The sequence below is a fragment of the Gossypium raimondii genome, chromosome 6 (genome assembly GCF_025698545.1).
Source record: "Gossypium raimondii isolate GPD5lz chromosome 6, ASM2569854v1, whole genome shotgun sequence".
NCBI classification, from domain to species: domain Eukaryota; kingdom Viridiplantae; phylum Streptophyta; class Magnoliopsida; order Malvales; family Malvaceae; genus Gossypium; species Gossypium raimondii.
The window spans coordinates 23,096,251-23,119,039 of NC_068570.1; the positions used below are offsets into that span (position 1 = coordinate 23,096,251).

General features: G+C 35.9%; 1 protein-coding gene across 1 annotated transcript; it reads left to right on the plus strand.

The window, feature by feature from the left end:
- Window positions 1-21,902: 21,902 nt before the first annotated feature.
- On the plus strand, window positions 21,903-22,508 carry LOC105785032 (uncharacterized). The gene is made up of 2 exons (XM_012610961.1): window positions 21,903-22,195; window positions 22,304-22,508. The coding sequence occupies exons 1-2, from the start codon at window positions 21,903-21,905 to the stop codon at window positions 22,506-22,508; spliced, it is 498 nt and encodes a 165-aa protein (XP_012466415.1).
- The last annotated feature ends 281 nt before the right edge of the window (window positions 22,509-22,789 follow it).

The following is a 22,789-nucleotide window of genomic DNA, read 5'->3' on the forward strand; positions in this document are numbered from 1 at the left end:
GAAAACTTTTTTAAGAAAAATTAATTAAATATTTTGACCATTAAACTATGATAGTTGCCTTTTCTTCTCACCGCTTATTTTCATTATGTCACATCAAAATTGTTAAAAAAATTGGCAAAACTTAGTATTTTTATTTGAAATTATTAAAAAAAATCATGAAAACCATTTTAAAAAATAAAAATAAAATCTACAGCCTACTTGAACACTCTAACTCCATCACATCACCTTCCCTAAACTCTTTTCCTGCTAGCTCATGAAACCGCGTAGGCTAATCAACGAAGTCAAAAAGTCCTATCTGTTTCATGTTCTCAAATTCAATCTTCCCTCCCAAACTTCTTACCATTCTACATTAATTACAAATTATTACCATCCATATTCACCCGCTTTAGATGGAGACCTCAATTCCATTAGTTATGTTTTGCTAATTCCAATATTAAAATTACTATTTAGTAATATAAATAAATTTCTTCGGATATTTAATTCCAAATTTATTGATTACAAAATAAGTACTTCTAACAAAGTTTAAATCTAAAACCATGCTCCAACCATCAATAGTTATCTCAAACTTTGAATATAATTTACACAAATTAATAAATGATGTATAAATAAAATATTTTCTAAAATTAAATGTATTAATTAATAATATAATATTTTTATGGAAAAAAGTTATCTTTTTAACATATTATTCTCTTAAATCTCAATTAACTTCTCTTGAATCATATTCTTACAATGAGATGTGATCATCGTAATCACTAAATTTGTGTTTACCCTCTTTATTATTTGATCAACTCAATTAATTAAATTATCTTTAACTAAAAATATTTATATAATTAAGATAAATATTGTAATATGAATTTATTTTATATTGTGGGACATAATTATATTAATACATATTATATTATGAAAATAATATAAATACACGTTTAACTACATATAATATATCAATTGTTAATAAAAGAATGCACCTTATTAATGATATGCAACCTAAACCTTAAACATGAAGCTAATTTTATGGAATATTATAATATATAAAATTAACATTACATAATTATCAATGATATGTATCCCCATAAACAAGTGTGCGTTATAATGTACATTTTTATATTAATGATATGTAAGCTTAAACCCTAAATGTGTAACTAATTTTATGATAGATTATAGTATATACAATTAACATTATATAATTAAGATATATTATTAATAATATGTAACCCTATATGCAACTATGCTATTATAATGTACATTTTATATTAATGATATGCAACCTTAAACCACAATGTGTAACTAGCTTTATTTTAGATTGTTATTAAACTTTTAATTTGTTTGGAATTCTTATGATTAAGTTGTTAAGTATATTCAAATTATGGTAAAACTGCTAGTTCAATTTGTTTGGATTTTTATTTAAATACTTTAATTAATTTACATTTATTTATTGTTAATTATGAATAAATTTTATTTAATTTTTATTTTATATTATTTTGTAAAATATGCATATGATTGAAAATGTTAAATTCAATTTTTTGCGACTATTATGTAACTTTTAATTTATTCAAAATTATTATACTTATTAAACTATTAGGTATATTTAAATTGTTGTGAAATTATTACGCTTAATTTTAATTTATTATGTTTAATTTGAAATTCATATGCTTAACTACTTTTGTTAACTTGCATTTATTTATTCTTAATTATAATTAAATTTTATTTAAAATTAAATTAAATTATTTTGTATTATTTTGTGGATTGATTCGGATTTTTACAGTTTCTGATATTCAACATATGATTAAAAATGATAATAGAATTTTTTGCAGATGCATATATCTGGTAGTAATGATGTTTAACTTGGATTTAGATTTTTAGATAGATTTTTAAATTCAAATTCGGTAATAAAAAATGCAAATATCCGACCTGGTGACATTCCTAATTATGGTTTCACCATTCTCACATTAAGAGTCCTCCCTAACTTTTTTTCAAAGCTACGGAAACAAAACTTTGAGAGTGAATTGCTTGTAGTACCTAAAAGAACAATATATATTGGTAGTATCAGCAACATGCTTTAACAAATTTAAACTTGAAATTGGTTATATCGATTGAACTTATTAGGGTTACTATAGGATAGTAGTAGTATTCTCCATTTGGCGTAAACTGTCTTTGGGAGGTCAGCCTATGCCAACGGTTAATTGCTTCCTCACAAACTTTGAGTGTTGATTGCTCGTGCTAACCTATAACAACAATATATGCTCTAACATCTTGTTGCTGTTGAGGGCATCTTGCTGCTGTTGAGGGCGTCTTGCGTGATCAAAACAGAGAATGGATTCTAGGCTATAATAGATGTTTGGGGGAGTGTTCAATTTTTGAAGCTGAGCTATGAGACATCTTAGATGGGTTGACTCTTCTTCAAAATCGGGATTATGAAAGAGTATTAATTCAGTCTGATAATGTGGAGATTGTAAAGGCTATCCAAGATTTCTCATCGAGAGCATAAAACTATACTTTGATCAAACGAATTCATTAGCTTTCGCCAAAGGATAGACAATAGATCTTACAACACATTCCTAGAAATGATAACAATTATGATGACTGTCTAGCCAAAATAACCGTTGAGATGGAAGAGGGTCTACAATTGTATGAAGTACCACCAAGGGAGATTTCCCTTAGTTTAATTTAATATTTCTATTTATTTATTTTTCACCAATAAAATACAAAAAAATTAAAAAATTTAACGGGTAAGATCACATTTGGTGTATAAATTTAATTCTTTAATCCAATCAAGTGATTTTCTACTCCATTCCCTATTCAATATTCAATCTACGATTATTCAACTCTTTTTTTCCCAAATTTATTCAATCAATATAGAGATTATGAATAATATGAGTGGCTAAAACCCTTAAGGAAGATTAACGAGTGGATGTGGATGTGATTAACGGAGGATTTCGGGTTTCTCGAGATGGATTACTTGGTATGAATTAAGTGTACTTAAACCACTAGGATTGACAGCCTTAGGAAGTTATCATAGGCTATATGAGGTCGAGAGATAAGTTAAACCGAGTAAATTGTAATTTGTCCTGGTTGAGAAAGTGGGGTCGGAATATAAGCGAGTATCAATCAATCGACTAGTTAATTAGAGTTCGGGAGGTAAAAATTGGTTAATTGATAGTTAATCCACCCTAAAACCCTAATATGAAGTTAGTTACAAACCTTAAGCAAGTTAATCTTCCTAATTGGTTTATTGATTTTTATCGTTTGTGTAACGTCCTAAAATTTTAAACTTCTAATTTGTTGAATTTTGTCATTAATTAGTATTTGTTTCAGTGGTTGAGTGTTGTAACACCCCAAACCCAGCCTAGACGTCATGGCCGAATTTGGAGATGTTATGAAGAAAAATTAGAAAGCCGTATTTTCTTTTAAAAGATCTTATCTTTTTATTTTAAAGAATCTTTCGTTATATTCACTAATAAAAGCATCGATTGTTTACTCTTTCAAACAAAACAATAATTTGCCGCAGAAGTTTTATAAGCCATTATATTTTGAAAACCGAGTCTATTTTCTCAAAAGCGTTGGATCGCATAAAACAGTTGTTTTGTAAATTGTTTTGTTGGAAGTCGTAAGCAATCTCAAATTTAAACCAAATTCAAAACTCCAAAGAGTCCCAAAATTACAAAACTCTCGAAAACTAGAAATTTAAGTAAACTTTTAATGTATATGAAATTTATGGACAAGTGGCCACAACTAAGCCTCCGTCGCACCGACCGACATAAGCCTGAGGATTACCTGAACAGAATAGACAAACAGAAAGTGACTTTTAAGAAAAACTCAGTGTGTAACTCAATGGAAGCATAAATTCAGATTTTATCGCATAATAGAACAGATATAGACATAAGTCACTTTTCAGAATCAGATTTTAAACAAAGTTATACAGATGCATATATGCATAGTCCTACCTCCATCCTTTACACACCAACTCCGACCATCCCATCACACCACGTAGGGTATAAAACACCCATCCAGCCCTACACACCACATAGTATCCATACGACACTTATCAGAATAATCGAAGCCGCGTTACTAGTGTATTGGTGAGATAACGCCTTACAGAATACTTCCACCACAAATCATATATCCCGCCCCCTAGTCAGATACAACAGAATACTAGATTAAATAGGATTATTAGTTACCAAATACCAGAATTATTATATCAAACATGCATATACATAGCAAATCACACATACAGTTTATCAAATCTCAAGCTTTAAGGCTTATCTAAGCCCATACCGACCCCACGAAAGGCCCATAGTCGATCGGAACGACATGTACGACCCTAGGGAAAAATTTTAAAATTTGGGCCCACACGGCCTGGCTCACGACCCACACGGTTACACGTACCCGTCACACAGTCGTGTGTCGCACATGGCCTACCACACGGCTGGGCACACGCCCGTGTGGCCTCGATAAGCCAGATTTTTGGCTTTTATCGATTGACATTTTCTCGTGTTATCATTACACACCTGACTTGTTTCTGACTTAAAAGCAACCCTGAGACCACCGAACCCTAAAAACAACATTCTAACGCCCAATTTCAGTAAAAGATTTACGAGACTCAAATGAAAATGATCTAAAACAAACCTCGCAATAGCACCCAGCGCATTTGCACACTTACCGTCAATAAACAGAAAACACCCACACTCAAATCATTGGAGAAGCACCAACCACTTCTTGTCTTTCCCCCAAACGAGAAATATCGAAACACCATCAATGAATTCTGATAAAACATAATTAGAACCCTCAACACATACAATTAAGAAATTACTCAATAGCTTACCTATTCGGAATGGATCAAAGAACCTGAATGCATAACGATTAGAACAACGAATGATGAACAAAGTTGAAGGAAAAAACGCAAAAATTTACAGAGGGAAGGAGAGAAAAGAAAAATGTCAGGAAAAAAGGTTTTTGGAAAAAAGAATAAAAATTAAATTAAAAAATAAGAAATAAAAAATTAAATCCTACAAAATCCAAACTCCCCCGAAATCGACCCACTAGCTCATCCAACTACTACAGAGTACTAGTTCCATCCAACTTCTACTGTACAGCTGACACACACTTACAAAAGTAAAAATTAACATCATTCGCTCACACGGGTGTTCAAACACAAGATCTTAAAGTAAGCTAACACCTTACCACTTGAACCAGCAGCTTATTCTGATATGAATTAACCAAAAATATAACATAAGCTCACCCAAAAGGGATAAGGCTAGGATAAAAAATAACAGAATTTCTAAGAGTGGGACTTCAAACCAAGACCTCAAACACACACCAACATCACTTAACCATTGAAGCAAATACCCATTTATGACAAATTTTTTTAAAAAAAAGTTAAATAAATCAGGTCGTTACAACTCCACCACTCTAAAAGAAAGTTCAGCCTCAAAATTTACCTGATTCAAATAGATGTGGATACCGTTGACGAATCGAGTCCTTAGGTTCCCACGTGGCTTCTTCAGTGCCATGATTCCACCATATAACCTTAATCAATAGAATAAATTTCCTCCTTAAGACTTTAACGTCTTGACCCAGAATCTGGTAACTCTAACTAATAAGTAACCGGTCCCACACGCTTTAGAATCTGATACGGCCTAATGAACCTAGGGCTCAACTTACCCTTACGTCCAAACCGTAGAACCTTCTTCTATGGAGATAACTTAAGAAACACAAAATCACCCATAGAGTACTCAATATCCCTCTTTTTCAAATCTGCATAGGACTTCTGTCTATCAGAAGCTACCTTAAGAGGATCCCGAATCAATTTGACTTTATCTTAAGTCTCGGAAACCAACTCAGGACCCAAAACTCGATGTTTACCCAACTCAGTCGAACACAACAGAATACGACACTTACGACCATACAGAGCCCCGTAAGGTGCCAATTGAATACTAGACTGGAAACTGTTATTGTACGCAAAATCGGCTAATGGCAGAAAATCTTCCCAACTACCTCGAAAATCTATCACACAACTCTGAAGCATATCCTCTAGTATCTGAATCACCCTTTCAAATTGACTATCGGTCTAAGGATGGAACGCAGTACGAAAGTCCAATCTCAAACCCAAAGCTTCATAAAGTTTCTTCCAAAACCAAAATGTGAAACGAGGATCTCTATCCGAAATTATTGAAATTGAAACCCTGTGAAGTCTTACAATCTCATAAATGTATAGCTTGGTCAACTTCTGAAGAGAATAATCTGTTCGAACAAGAATAAAGTGGGTGGACTTGGTCAACCGATCCACGATGACCCATACAACATCCTTCTTAGTAGGGTAATTGATGCTCAGCCTTAACTTGCTGGCACTTTAGTCAACAAGAAATAAAATATGTTACTCTTGTTTCAAATGTGGCCACCAATAAAGTTCACGAAGATCTCGATACATCTTATTTCCACTAAGATGCATAGCATATGGACTACTATAGCCTTCTTTTAGAATAGACTATCTCAAATCAGAGTCATTCGGTACACAAACCCGTTCTCGAAAACACAAAACTCCACCGCTATTTAGCCCAAAGTCAAACATACTACCACTCTTTACCTGAAGAAAATGCAAAACTAGAGAATCATCCCCTAATTGTTTATCCCGAATTTGATCATTTCAAGTCGGCTTAACTTACAACTCAGCTAGCGAACTCATATCCTCAAACAGACTTAGGCGAGAAAACATCACCCTCAAATCAGGCATTATTCTACGACTAAGAGTGTCGGCCACCACATTGGCCTTACGGGGATGATACTTTATAGTGCGGTCGTAATCCTTGAGTAGCTCAATCTATCTACGCTGCCAAACAGATAGTACCTCCATCTACACCACCATATTGGCCTTACTGAGATGATACTTAAGGCTCTTGTGATAGGTGTAGATGATACACCTCTCACCAAACAGATAGTGCCTCCAAATCTTTAAAGTAAAAACCACGATAGCCAACTCGAGATTGTGCGTCGAATAATTCCCTTAGTGTGACTTAAGTTGTCGGGACGTATAAGCCACAACCTTACCATCTTACATCAGAACACATCCCAACCCCACATGCGATGCATCGCTATAAACGACGAACTCCTTACCCAATTCAGGTTATATCAAAACATGAGTCTGAGTCAAAATAGATTTGAACTTCTCAAAGCTCGATTGCTGCTCATCAGTCCAAACAAAATGAGCGTTCTTACGTAAAAACTTAGTCAGAGGAGCTGCAATTAACGAGAACCCCTCAACAACTCTTTGATAAAAACCTGCAAGACCCAAAAAACTACAGATCTCAAAAACGTTCTTAGGCTGTTTCCAATCAAGTACATCCTCAATCTTCCTAGGATCAACTCAGATCCCCTCAGCAGAAACCACATGCCTCAGAAACTTTACTTCCTTCAACTAGAACTCACACTTGCTTAACTTAACATAGAGCTGTTTCTCCTGAACTATCTGAAGAACCACTCTAAGATGCTCGACATGATCATCTTTGATCTTAGAGTATACTAGAATGTCATCGATGTAGACTACGATGGACTAATCTAAATACAGCTAAAAAAACCCGATTCATCAGATCCATGAATACAGTTGGAGTATTCGTTAAACCAAAGGGCATGACTAGAAACTTGTAGTGCGCATAACGGGTCCTAAAAGTAGTCTTGTGAACATCAACTTCTTTAACCTTAAGCTGATGATACCCAGAAAGAAGATCTATCTTAGAAAATACTAAAGCCCTACAAAACTGATAAAATAGGTCGTCGATCCTCGGGAGTGGGTACTTATTCTTCACAGATAGCTTATTCAACTGTTAGTAGTCGATGCACATTCTCATAGTACCTATAACACCCAAACCTAACCTAGGTTTTATGGCCGAATCTGGCGGTGTCACATTGAGGTGTTTAGCGTAAAACTTGTTGTTGTTGAAATCTTTAAAATCAATTAATCATTTTGTTAATCAATTAATCAATTAATCATTTAGCGTAAAATTTTTGTTATCAATTAATCATTTCCAAGTGTGCATCATTAAAAACTAATCACTTTTAAAATGTTATAAATTTTCCAAAATTTCATTTATTGCAAAAACGTGGTGTTTTTGAAAACGGTTACCTTTTGAAAACCCGTCTTATTCTACAACTATCAGTTTATATCAAACTAAATAAAAAAACTCTAATTTAAAGTTTATAACTTTAAAGAGGCCTTTTTACATAAAAATACCCAAATTCAGTTACTTATAAATCAAAAGCTAAAACGCAAAGTGATGCGGTTGTGTGGCCACCTCCGAGTCCCTTGCGGCACCGAATCAACTATGGTGAGGATTACCCTGCATTAAGAGGAGAGGGTGAGTTTACAAAAACTCAGTGTGTAATCCCTTATCAAATTGTTGGCATACTGAGCGAAATCGGTCTAGGCGAGCCCTTTACAAGATAAGATGCAGTATGGGCCTTAACCCAATACAAAAATAGTGTTGGCCTAAGCCCGATATAGTATCAGTATGATGCAAGTATGCAAACTCATCCCAATCTAGCCAACACACCACCCGTACCAACCTAACACACCATGTGGGGGACAGAACCCACCCAACCCTCACACTAATATCACAGTATAGCTGCCAGTAGTAATAATGCAGCAGAGCTGCCAGTAGTCAGAATAGATAAGAGTCATAAACAGGATAGCTATAAGCTATAAACAGAATGACTACAAGCCATAAGTACAGTAATGTGATTGGCACAAAGCTATCATTAGTAGTGATATGAGCGGCACACAACCATCAGTAACAGTAAAATGATCGGCACATAGCCATCGGTAACGGTAATATGATAGGCCAAAGCCATCAGTAACGGTACTATGATCGGCACAAAGCCATCAAGAGCATCGCGATCAACCGCCGACAAGAACAATATTGCAACAAAGTCGCGATAATAGTATATGTGGCTAAGCCACCAGTAACAGTGATTGTGGCAAAGCCATCAGTACAGTACTTCCTCCATAATAGTATCCTAACCCCATGCAGTATGTCGTGTATGCAGAATGCCATGCTCAAAACCAATCATTCAAATTACAAACAAATCAGTCATACCAAACACAGATAAATAAATCATTTAACCACAGACAAAACAATCATTTGACCTCGAGGGGCAAAAATAGTCATTTACCTACCAGGGCATTACGGTCATTTTACCCTACATGGGTATTACAGTCATTTTACCCTACAGGGGTATTACGATTATTTTACCCTATAGGGGCATTACGATCATTTTACTCTACAGGTACCCTATAAGGGTATTACAGTCCAGATATCGACCTCCCAAAAGGTCGGTAGTCGCCTCGAGCAACTCAGGTAACCTAATTGGTCACAACAGTGTAAATGGGCCAAGGCCCATTACTCGACCCAAGTGGGCCTACACGCTCATGTGGCCTGTTCAGCCCAGATTTTACTACAACTATGAGATCTACATAGCCCACTCTAGTATTTGCCACAAATAGTGGGTTTCATCCGTGTGGGGCCCATAAGCTTATTGAGCCCACACGGCCCAACGTGGCCCATTACGGCCTAAGCCCATAAAAATGCTCATAAAGGCCTCCACAATTTATCGCCCATGATCGCAGGTTTGACTTTCCACACGAGCGATCGCACGCTCGTGTGGTCTCAAAGGCCGTATTTCAACTTTTTGGCTTTTGTCGTTCTGTAGCTACAATGGGGAGTTTACACATCTGATGCGATTTGCAGATTCCCTTCGATCCATACACTCTTATTCGGAAAATCAATGATCATTGCACCCTAGGTTCCCACGCAATGTGCCAATCAACCTCGACCACCACCAGTTAGGAATGGAAGCAATGCAGGTTGGAGAAAGCGACGAATACCTCAAAATTTGATGCGGTCGTTGAAAGTACCAAAAATATCCTATCCCTAATAAATAATGAAAAAGAATAGTAAAAGGGAAGTAGGGTCAAATCCTCAGGGACTGGATTTGCACAATATCTTATTCTTTGAAATCCCGGCAGAATCTTGTCCAAGAAAACTTGCGTGCCTAGAAAAAAATAAAAATAACAGAATTAAAGGTTTGGATTTGGAAATAAAAAATAAAATAAAAACAGAATTAAGAATATTGAATCGAAAATTTGAGAAATTAAAATTAGAGTTGAGAGAAAGGAAATTCTTATAGGATATTCCAGCCTCCAGTTGTCTCGTTCCGCCTTGGGTTCAATCCTCGGCTTTTAGATGATCCTTCCTAAACCAAATAAGCCAGTTATAGTGGAAGAGGACGCCTACGACCACCAGCTCCAAGGGTTTAGACTTACGATTTAGTGGAACCTGACTCTAACCAACAATGGCTTCTGTGGGATCGTCTTATGCTAGATCAACGCTTCTTAATGGTGAATCCTACACCATTTTGTTTCTCGGGCTCGCCAACCTCTGATGCAATAAGCTAACAAACCGACTGTGCAACCTTCCCAAAACATACAAAGCGTCCACCTTTGCATACATTGAAAAGCTTACTTCTTAAGGGACATGGACGGAAGCGTCAGCCCTGTAGTGCGGAAAAACGATGAATACTCAGCGAGGAGGCTAAGTACGGACTGTAAGCCTTAAAACCCTTTTTGGGGAATATCGACAATCAGCTAGTTGGGTTTAGTGGCTCATGATTGTGGTGGAAAAGAAAATAAATATAATAAAAATGGATATTTTATTAAAAGGAAATATGAGAAGAACAAAAGCCTAGACTTTTGGGGAGAGAGTGTTTACAGAAAAAGATCCCTGCCTTTTGAGTCACTTCACCCCCTATTTATAGTGCTAGGGGAGATAGTCTAATCCTACTTAAATTCCTAAAAGATAAATACATTTAATTAAAGATAAATAAAGATAAATAAAATAAAATCCTAAAAATAATCCTTAATAATTATCTCAATATTAATTATCCTAATATAATTAAAATAGAGTTTAATAGAATAAAATCTCTTCTTCTTGCATTTCATCCCTTGTGTCCTCTATGTTTACACTTTTGGCACCAACTTTTCCTTTTGTCGCACATTGGCCCATTTTATCTCTAAATTCACGCTTTTGGCCCTTAATTTTGCTTTTGCCTCAAATTTAGTCCCTATGAGATAAAAGATCATAAATAGCTCAAATTAGCAGGATTATACTCAGAATAAATACATAATTAATACATAAAAATACGTTACTCTAGAGTGTTATCAAATTCCCCCTACTTAGTCCATGCTTGGCCTCAAGTATGGTTCCTATCTACTGTGAAAGTTAGATTCTGCCATAAAAGAAATATAACTCCAAAGTTTTATAAAAATCAGTCAAAAATGCATATGAAAAATAAAGAGAACCCTAAGCTTGCTTTTTAAGTAAAACAGAAAAAGTTTTATAATTAATACACACAAAAATTAGAATCGACTTGAATTATTTAATGAAAATTAGGTAAATTACCAAACCTACCAAGACACGCTATTTGTTTCCTCCTTTACTCCCCAAATTATATATTTTTTCGTTTTTTTTGTCTTTATTTATTTATTTTTATTTTTATTTATTTATTATTTATATTTTTTATGCTTTAGGAATATGCTGAACCTTTTGACGAGAAGAGAGATGACAGCCAAGCACCCTACCCCAGTTACTCAGCCCAGCAGACTCCTAATTTATTATAGTTTTTTCTTAAGAACATATCGATCCTTTTGACGCGAAATAGGATGACAACCCAAGCACCCTACCCTAGTTACTCAGCCCAACATGTTCTTAAAAATTAATTCTGGTTAGCGGAGTTTTACATAACACGTCACACAACCTTTTGACGCAAAATAGGATGACAACCCAAGCACTCTACCCCAGTTACTCAATCAGTCACGTTTTTAAGCTGCACTCATAACCACAGAAACATTAAATGACATTTTAATAATAATTTTTTTATGAGAACTTTAGAGAAAAAAAATCAAGTGTCAAAAATAAGTTTCAGTAAGTACCTTAATAGTCATGAACATATTTTAGCATGCAAATATATTAAGTGCCACTTTGTATTAAACTTGATCAATTTTACGAAAAGCAAGATAAAGTTAACTCTATGAATCACAATTATTTTTAGCCTAATAAGAATAAACAGTGGAGATGACATCAATTATGGAAAATCCGTAATTTCCTCAGAAAACAAGAATCATGCTTGTAAGTCAAGCAGTAGGCAATTTTTGGTAAAAATCTTGAGCATGAAAAGAGGCAGGGCATTCTAAATAAATATGCACAAAATGGAGCCTCAAGCAATAACACCAGCGAAAAATAATCACAGCAACATCAACAACAACCAAAATTACAGCAAAAAATTACAATAATAACGAAGAGTACCTCCCCCTACTGAAAGCACATTGTCTTCAATGTGGACGAAAAGAAATAAATAGGTAGAAAAGTTTAGAAAAACTCACCGTGTTGTTACTGCCGATTGCATATGATGGCAATGAGCTTGGTCAGTTGCTGGCCAAAGGTTTCAAGTCGGGCCTCAATGCGCTCTAAGCGTTGCTCAATGGTTTTCTTCGCATTTCGCTCTGTTTTATCTAAGCAAAAGAAGAAAAATTTATTAAGATCCAAATAAGTAATAAATAATAAAATAAAATAAAGTAATAAATAAAGTAAAGAAAGAAAAATAATAATAAATAATAAAAATAAATAAAAACAAAAATTGGGTTGCCTCCCAACAAGCGCTTGTTTAACGTCGTTAGCTCGACGCCGTTATTGGTTCTATGGTGGTTCCAAATGGATTTTCTCAACCGTTTGGGCTTGAAAATTTTCATAAAATGGCTTCAACCGCTGGTCATTGACTACGAACCGCTTTCCAGATTCTTCACTCCCTATTTCAATCGCTCCATGTGTGAACACTTCAGTAACAATAAATGGTCATTGCCATCGTGATTGAAGCTTACCTGGGAATAACTTTAACACGGAGTTATAAAGTAAAATTTTTTGTCCTACCGAAAAATGCTTCTGAGCTATTCTCTTATCATGAAACAATTTTGTCTTGTCTTTATAAATACGAGCATTCTCGTAGGCATCATTGCGAATTTCTTCTAACTCTTGGATGTCTAATTTCCTTGATTTTCCTGCGGGTGTTAACTCCAACTCTGGTGCCTATATAACAGAAGGTAACAATTTAGTATTTGGAGATAATAACTAATTAACAAATTCAAATTCATCAAGTTCAGAATTATCTCTATAAATTGACTCAAAATTCTCTTCCACCAAAGAGTCAATTATGTCGATACGATTTACGCTCAAGATTTCACTTGGATGGCTAATGGAGTCGTAGACATTAAACTTTACGATCTCCCCATCAAACTCCATCGTGAGAGTTCCACTTTGAACATCGATTTTAGTACTAGCTGTACTAAGGAACGGTTGACCCAGTAGGAGATCTGAAGATCCAGGAGTGCTATCCTCCTCCATTTTGATCACATAAAAATATGCTGGGAAAATAAGCTCGTTAACTCTCACCCAATAGAGTTCGAAACCACCTCAAACTCCTGTCGCCTTATGCTAGCGAAATAAATATCGTTTTTGCTTGCAATGAGATTCGAACCCAAGCCCCCCTCAATAGCTCAACATGCCACTTGCCTCCTTGCAACAAGCTCTTTTGTGTCACATTTTGTCTTCAATTAACTAAAAGGTCTAAAGGCCAAAGTCCAGGTTCCTTTAAAAGAAAAACAAAAATAAATTGCAAGAGTCAAGACTTGAACCCAAGCTTCCTTGTAACCTTAATGACACCACAATCACTAGACCACATGCTTCCTTATGACATTTTTTAACAGAATAATTTAAAAGGCCTACATCCAAGCATCGAGGGTTTTATCCACTTAAAACTAAAATTTTTGCTAAGGCTCAAGTTTGAACCCAGGCTTCTCAGACACTTCCAAACACTCCTAAATCACTTTACTACTGAAGAAGAAATTCATTTATGCAAAGTTTCCTAACTGTTCCCTTGCTCAAGGCCCGATACTTTTAGGCCCAAATTTCGGGACGTTACAGTACCATCCTTTTTCTTTACAAACAAAACTAGTGTCCCCCGCGAAGACACACTAAGACGAATGAATCCATGATCCAAAAGCTCCTGAAGCTAAGCCTTTAGCTCCATAAGCTCCTTTGATGCTATACGATAAGGAGCGATGGACACGGAGCTATACCCTATAAAAGCTCGATGTCAAACTCAACTTCCTGATTTAGAGGTAAACCTAGTAATTCCACAGGGAAAACATCCAGAAATTCTCTCACTGTTTTAATGTTCTTAACAGAAGAGTCCACAAAAGCTTAAACACTCATATAGGCTTCACACCCTTTTCAAACTAGTTTTTTGGCCACAAGAGCGAAGATTACATTAAATAAGTAATCCCGACGCTCACTGATCACAACCACTTTCACTTTATTCTCAGACTTCAGAAATACCCTCTTAGTAGCACAATCCAAACTGACTCGATGCTCTACAAGCTAGTCGATGCCCATAATTAAATCAAATTCTTTGAACGGTAGCTCCATCAGATTAGCCAAAAAAACAACCCCTTGTACCTCCAATGGTACATTCATATACAATCTATTTACCCGAACAGATTGGCCCAACGGACTTAGTACAGAAATCTCACTAGAAGTACTCTCAACAGGAATCCCCAAGTTATCAGAGACCAAACTAGCTATGTAGGAGTGTATTGACCCTATATCTATCAATGCAACATAAGGGACATTATAAATAAGGAACATACCTGTAATCACATCAGGGGCGTCTTTGTCCTCATGACATTGGGCAGTATATACTAACGTAGACTATCTCACCTCAGTCTGATTAGCACCTCTGACCGGTGCTCTCTGTCCTCTACTCATACCATTACCACCCTTGGCCGAACCACGACCCTCAGGTTGCTACTGAACTGCTCTCTAAGGCTGAACGAAACCTGAAACTAAAGTTTACATCTAATCAGTACGCTGTGAGCAATCTCTAATACAATACTCCATCGACCCACATCGCAAAAATGCTCCCGACCTCCTCCAACACTCTCCCAGATGGCACCTACCACAATCACTGCACGGTTGAGCCACAATAGGAGCAACTGAAACTTCAATCTAGAAGGCCCATCAGGTCTGGCCCGTTTCTTAGGCTTCTGAACAGAACTAGAGGGCTCTGAATCACTCTTATTCTTGCCTCTCTCACGGTTCTTGTTCTAGCGCTCAACGCACTTAACCTCTTCGGTGATTTTCGCCTTCTCCGCTAGAACGGCGAACTCTCGCTCCCCTTTCAGAGCTATCAGAACTCTCAAACTGTCTCTCAGACCATCCTCAAAGTGAACATATTTTTCTTATTCAGACGCCACCATCCCTCGAGCGTAATGGCTTAATCTCAGAAATTTGACCTCATACTCAGCCACTGTCCTATCCCCTTAAGTGAGGCTCATGAACTCACGTCTGCGAGCATCCACATAACTCACCCCCACATATTTTATTTCGAAAGAAGTCTTGAAATACTTTTGATTAACCCGATCCGACTGAGTACCCTCCTCAATCGATAACCATCACTGGTATGCCTTGTTGCGAAGCAAAGATATTGCACCCTTTAGTTTCTACTGAAAAGTGTAGTCAATATCATTCATTATCCTCTTTGTGGCCTCCAACTAGTATTCGGCCATAGTCGGGGCAACTCTAGTAACGCCTCTAAATAGCTCAGCACTATTAGATCAGAGTCGTTCAGTTACTGACCCACGACCTCCAAAACCAGAATGGGGTCTAGCGACCCTCTCCAACACTCTCAGAATGGCTTGAGACAGTGCGTCATCCCCAGCCGAATGGCTTTGAAACTCGGTCTCGGTAGTAGGTGAAGTTGGTGTCTCGCTCGTATCCAAATTAGGCATACTGTCCATCGAGGAAGACTCAACTCGAGACCCTCTGCAGTGCCCACCGTGCCCACGATTACCACGACCACGCGTTTCACGAGTACTCACTGTGTTCAAAGTTTTATCTATATTAAAAAATTTTATGAATCAATTTCAGTATTTATTAGCAATATTCTATGTTTCAAACTATTATCAGAAGTAGTTCAGAAAGTTCACAAAGTTTAGAGTTTTCAGTCTCTAACTAACTATATGCAATTTTAAACAGCTCAGAGTATTCTAACTACAGTATTTATAAGTTAGAAGTACTTATAGGATCGACGCTGGAAACTCAGTGTACCACATACTTTAAAATAAACTTTACTCCAAAAACCATTACAAATAAAATTTTGAACCCAAAATTTTCATAGGCCGAGTTTTGCAACCTGGGTCTAATACCACTAAATGTAACACCTCAAACTCGGCCTAGATGTTATGGCCGAATCTGGAGATGTTACAAAAAAAATTAAAAATTTGTCTTTCCTTTTAAAATATCATATCTTTTTATTTTAAAGAATCTGTCGTTATATTCATTAATAAAACCATCAATTGTTTACTTTTTCAAAAAAAAAAAATTGCAGCGGAAGTTTTATAAGCCATTATAATTTGAAAACGGAGTCTATTTTCTTAAAAGAGTTAGATCGCATAAAATAGTTTTTTTGTAAATTGTTTTGTTGGAAGTCGCAAGCAATCTTAAATTTAAATCAAATCCAAAAATGAAACCAAAAGTCCAAAGAGTCCAAAAATTATAAAACTCTCGAAAACCAAAATTTTAAGTAAACTTTTAAAGTATATGAAATTTACAGACAAGTGGTCACAATTAAGCCTCCGTAGCATCGAGCTGCCTAAGCTTGAGGATTACCTTAACAGAATAGACAAACAGAAAGTGAGTTTTAAGAAAAACTCGGTGTGTGTAACAGCCCGGTTTTACCTAAATCAGAATAGTGGTTTTGAAACCACAAATATAAGGTCGTAAAATCATTTTTATATTATTTTGTGTGTTTATAACATGTGAATTAATATGTGTGAAAATTTCATGAATTAATTTTATTGATTGGTTGTCTAATTTGATAAAAGACCTTAATCGCATAAAGTGAAAAATTTGAGGTCTATTTGTTAAAGGCATCAAATTGATATAAAATGGAAATGTGGAGCACTTGCATGTCAATTATACCATTAATAATAGTGGTGGAAAATATTGGACAAGGTTAGGTGGATTTTTATGTTAATTTATTAAGGATAAAATAGTAATTTATGTTTTAATGTTTATTAAATTAAAACAAAAACAATTTCTTTCTTCATTCTCATCATCTTTGACCGAAACTTGATGAAATAAATAGGTTAAAAATTTTGCTAGGGTTCGGCACATTGGGGGATTAATTAGTAAGTGATTTTGACTCGGTTTTTAATGATTTTTACATTTTTGAGATCGTTGCTTCGTATTCTAGCTAGCCCGTGTACAATTTTTAAATTGGTTGATGATTTTGTGAGTTACCATTGTTGATAGCTTGATTTTTTTGTTTTTTAATGATGAAAAATAAATATTTTTTGATAGATTATTAAATTTTGTTAAGTAATTTTTGATAAAAATCCAAATTAGGGATTTAGTTGTGAAAATGAAAAATTGAGGGGCTAAAATGTGAAAAAAAATTAAATATGTGAGCCTATATGAGCTAAAGGAATATTCGGCCAAGCTATGATATTGTCAAATTTTGAATATTTTGGGTTTTGTGAAATACGGACTAAATTGTGAAAAATGTGAAATGTTAGGGGTTAAATTGAAATTTTCCCATTTATGTGTTTTTGGAATAAATTTGAATGAAATGTGGTATTAAATAGCCAAATTTGAATTTATATAGATCAAGAACAAAAGAAAACGGAATTAGATCGGGGAAAGTCGAAAGTGGTCGGGTAGTCGATTCCATCCGCTTGTCTTCGTCCGAGGTAAGTTCGTAAGTTAAAAAATTGAGGTTAAATTTAATGCTGAATTGTATTTAACATAGATTGACTAATTACGAGATTAATTTGATTGAATTACGACATTCGGAAGTCATACGAAGCACAGGAATGTTGAAATGTGTTATCGTGTAAGACCACGTCTGGGACGTTGGCATCGATTTGAGATTTACGTGTAATACCATGTTTGAGACATTGGCGTCATATATGATTACGTGTAAGACCCTGTCTGGAACAGTGGCATCGATATTTGATTACTTGTAAGACACGTCTGGGACGTTGGCTTTATACGAGCTTTTTGGAGCTATCCGAGTATCTTTATTGATTCCAAATAGTTTAACGGGCAATGTCAAGTTATGATCGAATGTGAAAATCTAGCTAAATGGTTCGGGCACGTGTGAATTAAAATGTTGAAAGAGCTGAGTTTTGGCTCGAGAACATGATCCGAGTGTTTGATGAAATGTCGTGTACTTCCGATGAATGTGTTAAATGTGTCATTTCTTTGTTGAGAGATGTAGCCTATTAATGTTGGAAAACTCTGACTTCTGTTGTTCCGAAAGAACAAATTACCTAGGGTTTCTTTCAATCTGAATTTCGAAAGAAATACATCAGTCAAAGATTTATTGATAAAAATGAAAAGAGTTTCTTGAGCTTAAACAGGGTTGTATGTTTGTAACAGAATACGAGCGAGAATTTGTGAGACTCAGTAGATATGCTTGGGAATGTGTATCGACTGAAGCAATAATGTGTAAAAGATTCGAAGATGGTTTGAATGAAGTTATTCGTTTGTTAGTCGGTATTCTAGAGATAAAAGAGTTTGTTGTCCTTGTTGGTCGAGCATGCAAAGCTGAGGAACTCGATAAAGAGAAAAGAAAAGTTGATTCTGAAGCTAGAGATGTAAGAAAGAGATCTTTGAGTAAACCATTTCGATTTGCATCAAAAAATATTGAGATTATTATAGCCGTTCAAAGGCTAATGTGGGACATTCGAACAGGGATCGAACTAGATTGCATTTAAGCTTCAAAGCTCTTGCTACTTAGTTGCAAGTGTTGGAAATGTTCGATCCGATCTACTTGAATGCAATCATTTTGGTAAAAGACATTTGGGAAGTTGTAGATTGAATGATCGAGCTGTTTTAGATGTGGATCATTAGATCATGTTATTCGTGATTGTCTTGAGTTGGCTGAACAAGATACAATACAGAATCTAACATGGAGTAATATTGTAGCTAGAGGGAGACCACCCAGAGGTACTGGAAATATGAGTGGGAGTCAGAGAACGACCAAGGATACAGCTGTGAGGTTCGAGGCCAGAGCATCTGCTCGAGCATATGCTATTCGCGCTCGCGAAGAAGCATCATCTCTAGATGTCATTACCAGTACTTTCTTTCTTTATGATACTACTGTTGTTGCCTTGATTGATCTGGGATCTACTTATTCGTATATATGCATGAATTTAGCATCCAGTAGGACTTTGCCTGTAGAGTGTACTAAATTTTTGATTAGAGTATCAAACCCCTTTGGCAAAAGTGTCCTGATCGATAAAATGTGCAAGAATTGTCCGTTGATGATTCAAGATATCTATTTTCCTGTTATTCTAATGCTGTTACCTTTTGATGAATTTGATATAATTCTGGGTATGGATTGGCTAACTTTGCACGATGCTATAGTGAATTGCAAACGGAAAACTATTGATTTGAGATGCAAGAATGACGAGATAATCTGAATTGAGTCCAGTGATCTGAACGGGTTACTAGTAGTGATTTCTGCAATGAAAGCTCTGAATTATGTGAAAAAGGGTTGTGAAGCCTATTTTGCTTATGTGATTTATTCGAATGTGACAGATAAGAAATTAGAATCAGTGCCTGTTGCTTGTGAGTTTCCTGATGTGTTTCTTGAAGAGTTACCAGGTTTGTCGCCGATCTGAGAGGTTGAGTTTGGTATTGAATTAGTGCCTGGGGCAACTCCGATTCTGGTAGCTCTGTATAGAATGGCTCCGGCCGAATTGAAAGAACTAAAGTCTCAGTTGCAAAAATTGATAGACAGAGGGTTCGTTAGACCTAGTTTGTCAACTTGGGGTGCTCCAGTACTGTTTGTGAGAAAGAAAGATGGCACGATAAGAATGTGCATTAATTATCGTCAGTTGAACAAAGTGTGACTATAAAGGACAAATATCCTTTGCCCAGAATTGACGATTTGTTCGATCAGTTGAAAGTTGCTGCAGTGTTTTCAAAGACTGATTTGAGATCGGGTTATTATCAGCTGCGGGTAAAAGACTCTATTGTGTCAAAAACTGTTTTCCGAACGAGGTATGGACACTATGAGTTTCTGGTTATGCCTTTCGGACTTACTAATGCACCTGCTACTTTTATGGATTTAATGAATCGAATCTTCAGACAGTATTTGGACTGATTTGTGGTTGTGTTAATAGATGATATCTTGATTTATTCTCGTGATGAATCTGAGCATGCCGAACATCTAAGGTTAGTACTACAGACTTTGCGTGATAAGCAATTATATATGAAGTTCAGTAAATATGAGTTCTAATTACGAGAAGTTAGTTTTCTGGGACATGTTGTATCAGCATCGGGTATTTGGGTTGATCCGAGCAAGATTTCGGCAATATTAGATTAGAAGCCTCTGAGAAGTGTTTCAGAAGTCTGAAGTTTCTAGGACTCACCGAGTATTACAAATGGTTCGTAAAAGGTTTCTATATGATTGCAACCCTAATGACGAGACTATTACAGAAAGATGTTAAGTTCGAGTGGTCAGAAAAGTGTCAAAAAAGTTTTGATCAGTTGAAATCTTTGTTGACAGAAGCTCTGGTGCTAGTTCAGCCAGAGTCGGGTAAGGAATTTATAATCTATAGTGATGCGTCCTTGCATGGTTTGGGCCGTGTTTTAATGCAGGCACTGATTCGACACACAATCTGGAATGGGCAGCTATTGTATTTGCATTGAAGATTTGGCGCCACTATCTGTTCGATGAGAAATGTTATGTCTATTTTGATCACAAAATCTTAAAATATTTGATGGCTCAGAAAGATCTGAATCTATGACAGTGAAGATGGTTAGAGTTGTTAAAAGATTACGAGATAGTGATTGACTACTATCCGGGGAAAGCTAATGTTGTTGCTGATGCTTTGAGTCAGAAATCTCTGTTTGCCTTAAGTGCGATGAATACTCCGTTGACCCTATCCGATGACGGTTCGATTGTAGCTGTGTTGAAAGCGAAACCGTTATTTATACAGCAGATTTGCAAAGCTAAGAATATGGATAATGAATTGTTAGCAAAACAGAATCAATGTGATGTGAATATAGATTCAGAGTTTCAAATTGATACTGAGGGTTATTTGAGGTTCAGAGATCAGATTGGTGTTTCGAGAAATCCAGAGTTGATTCAGATGATTTTGAACGAAGCTCACAGTAGTAGACTATCAGTACATCCGGGAAGTACGAAAATGTATAACGGTCTGAAAAAGCTTTACTGGTGGCCTGGTATGAAGCCTGAATCTCTGAATTTGTTTCAAAATGTTTAATCTGTCAGCAAATCAAAGCTGAGCATCAAGTACTGTCTGGGTTACTGTAGTCGATAATGATTCCTGAGTGGAAATGGGACAGAATCACGATAGATTTTGTATTGGGTTTGCCTTTGTCATCGAGTAAGAAAGATGCAATCTGGGTTGTTGTTGATAGGTTGACTAAATCAGCTCAGTTCATTTTAGTTCGCACAGATTATTCACTTGAGAAGCTTGCTGAATTGTACATTTCTTAGGTTGGGAAATTGCATGGTGTACCTATCTCTATTGTTTCGGACAGAGACCCTAGGTTCGCATCACGGTTTTGGAAGAAACTACAAGATGCTTAGGCTCAAAGCTACACTTTAACACTACTTTTCACCCATAGACAGATGGTCAATCTAAGAGAATTATTCAAATACTCGAGGATATGTTGAGATGTTGCATTCTTGAGTTTGAAGGTACTTGGGAATGATACTTGCCACTAATTGAATTTACGTATAATAATAGCTTTCAATCGAGTATCAAAATGGCACCTTACAAGGCTTTGTACAGTCACAAATGCCGAACACCTTTGTATTGGACCAATCTCAGTGAGAAGAAGATACATGGGGTCGAGTTGATCAAAGAGACTGAACAAAAAGTAAAAGTGATTCGAGATTGTCTGAAAGTAGTATCGGATCGTCAGAAATCGTATGCAGACTTGAAACGGAAAGATGTTGAGTATCAGATTGGGGATAAAGTGTTTTTGAAAGTATCACCGTGGAAGAAAATACTCCGATTTGGTCGTAAAAGCAAATTTCGTCCGAGGTTCATCGGACCGTATGAGATCATTGAATGCATTGGGCTAGTTGTTTACAGATTGTTGTTGCCACCTGAGTTAGAAAAGATGCACAATGTGTTTCATGTACCAATGCTTTGACGATACAGATCTGATCCCTCGCATGTAATTACCCCGTCAGAAATAGAAATTCAGTCCGATATGACTTATGAAGAAAAACCGATTTGTATCTTAGCTCACAAGATTAAAGAACTGCGCAATAAGAAAATCACATCAGCCAAAGTAATGTGGCATCGAAACGGTTTTGAAGAGGCTACGTGGGAACCCGAAGATGCTATGAGGCAGCAATATTAGAGTCTGTTCAATGGTAAGATTTTTGGGGACGAAAATTCCTAAGGGGGAGAGTTGTAACAGCCCAGTTTTAGCTAAATCATAACAGTGGTTTTGAAACCACAAATTTGAGGTCGTAAAATTATTTTTATATTATTTTGTGTGTTTATAGCATGTGAATTAATGTGTGTGAAAATTTCATGAATTAATTTTATTGATTTGTTGTCTAATTTGATAAAAAGACTTAATCGCGTAAAGTGAAAAATTTGAGGTCTATTTGTTAAAGGCATCAAATTGATATAAAA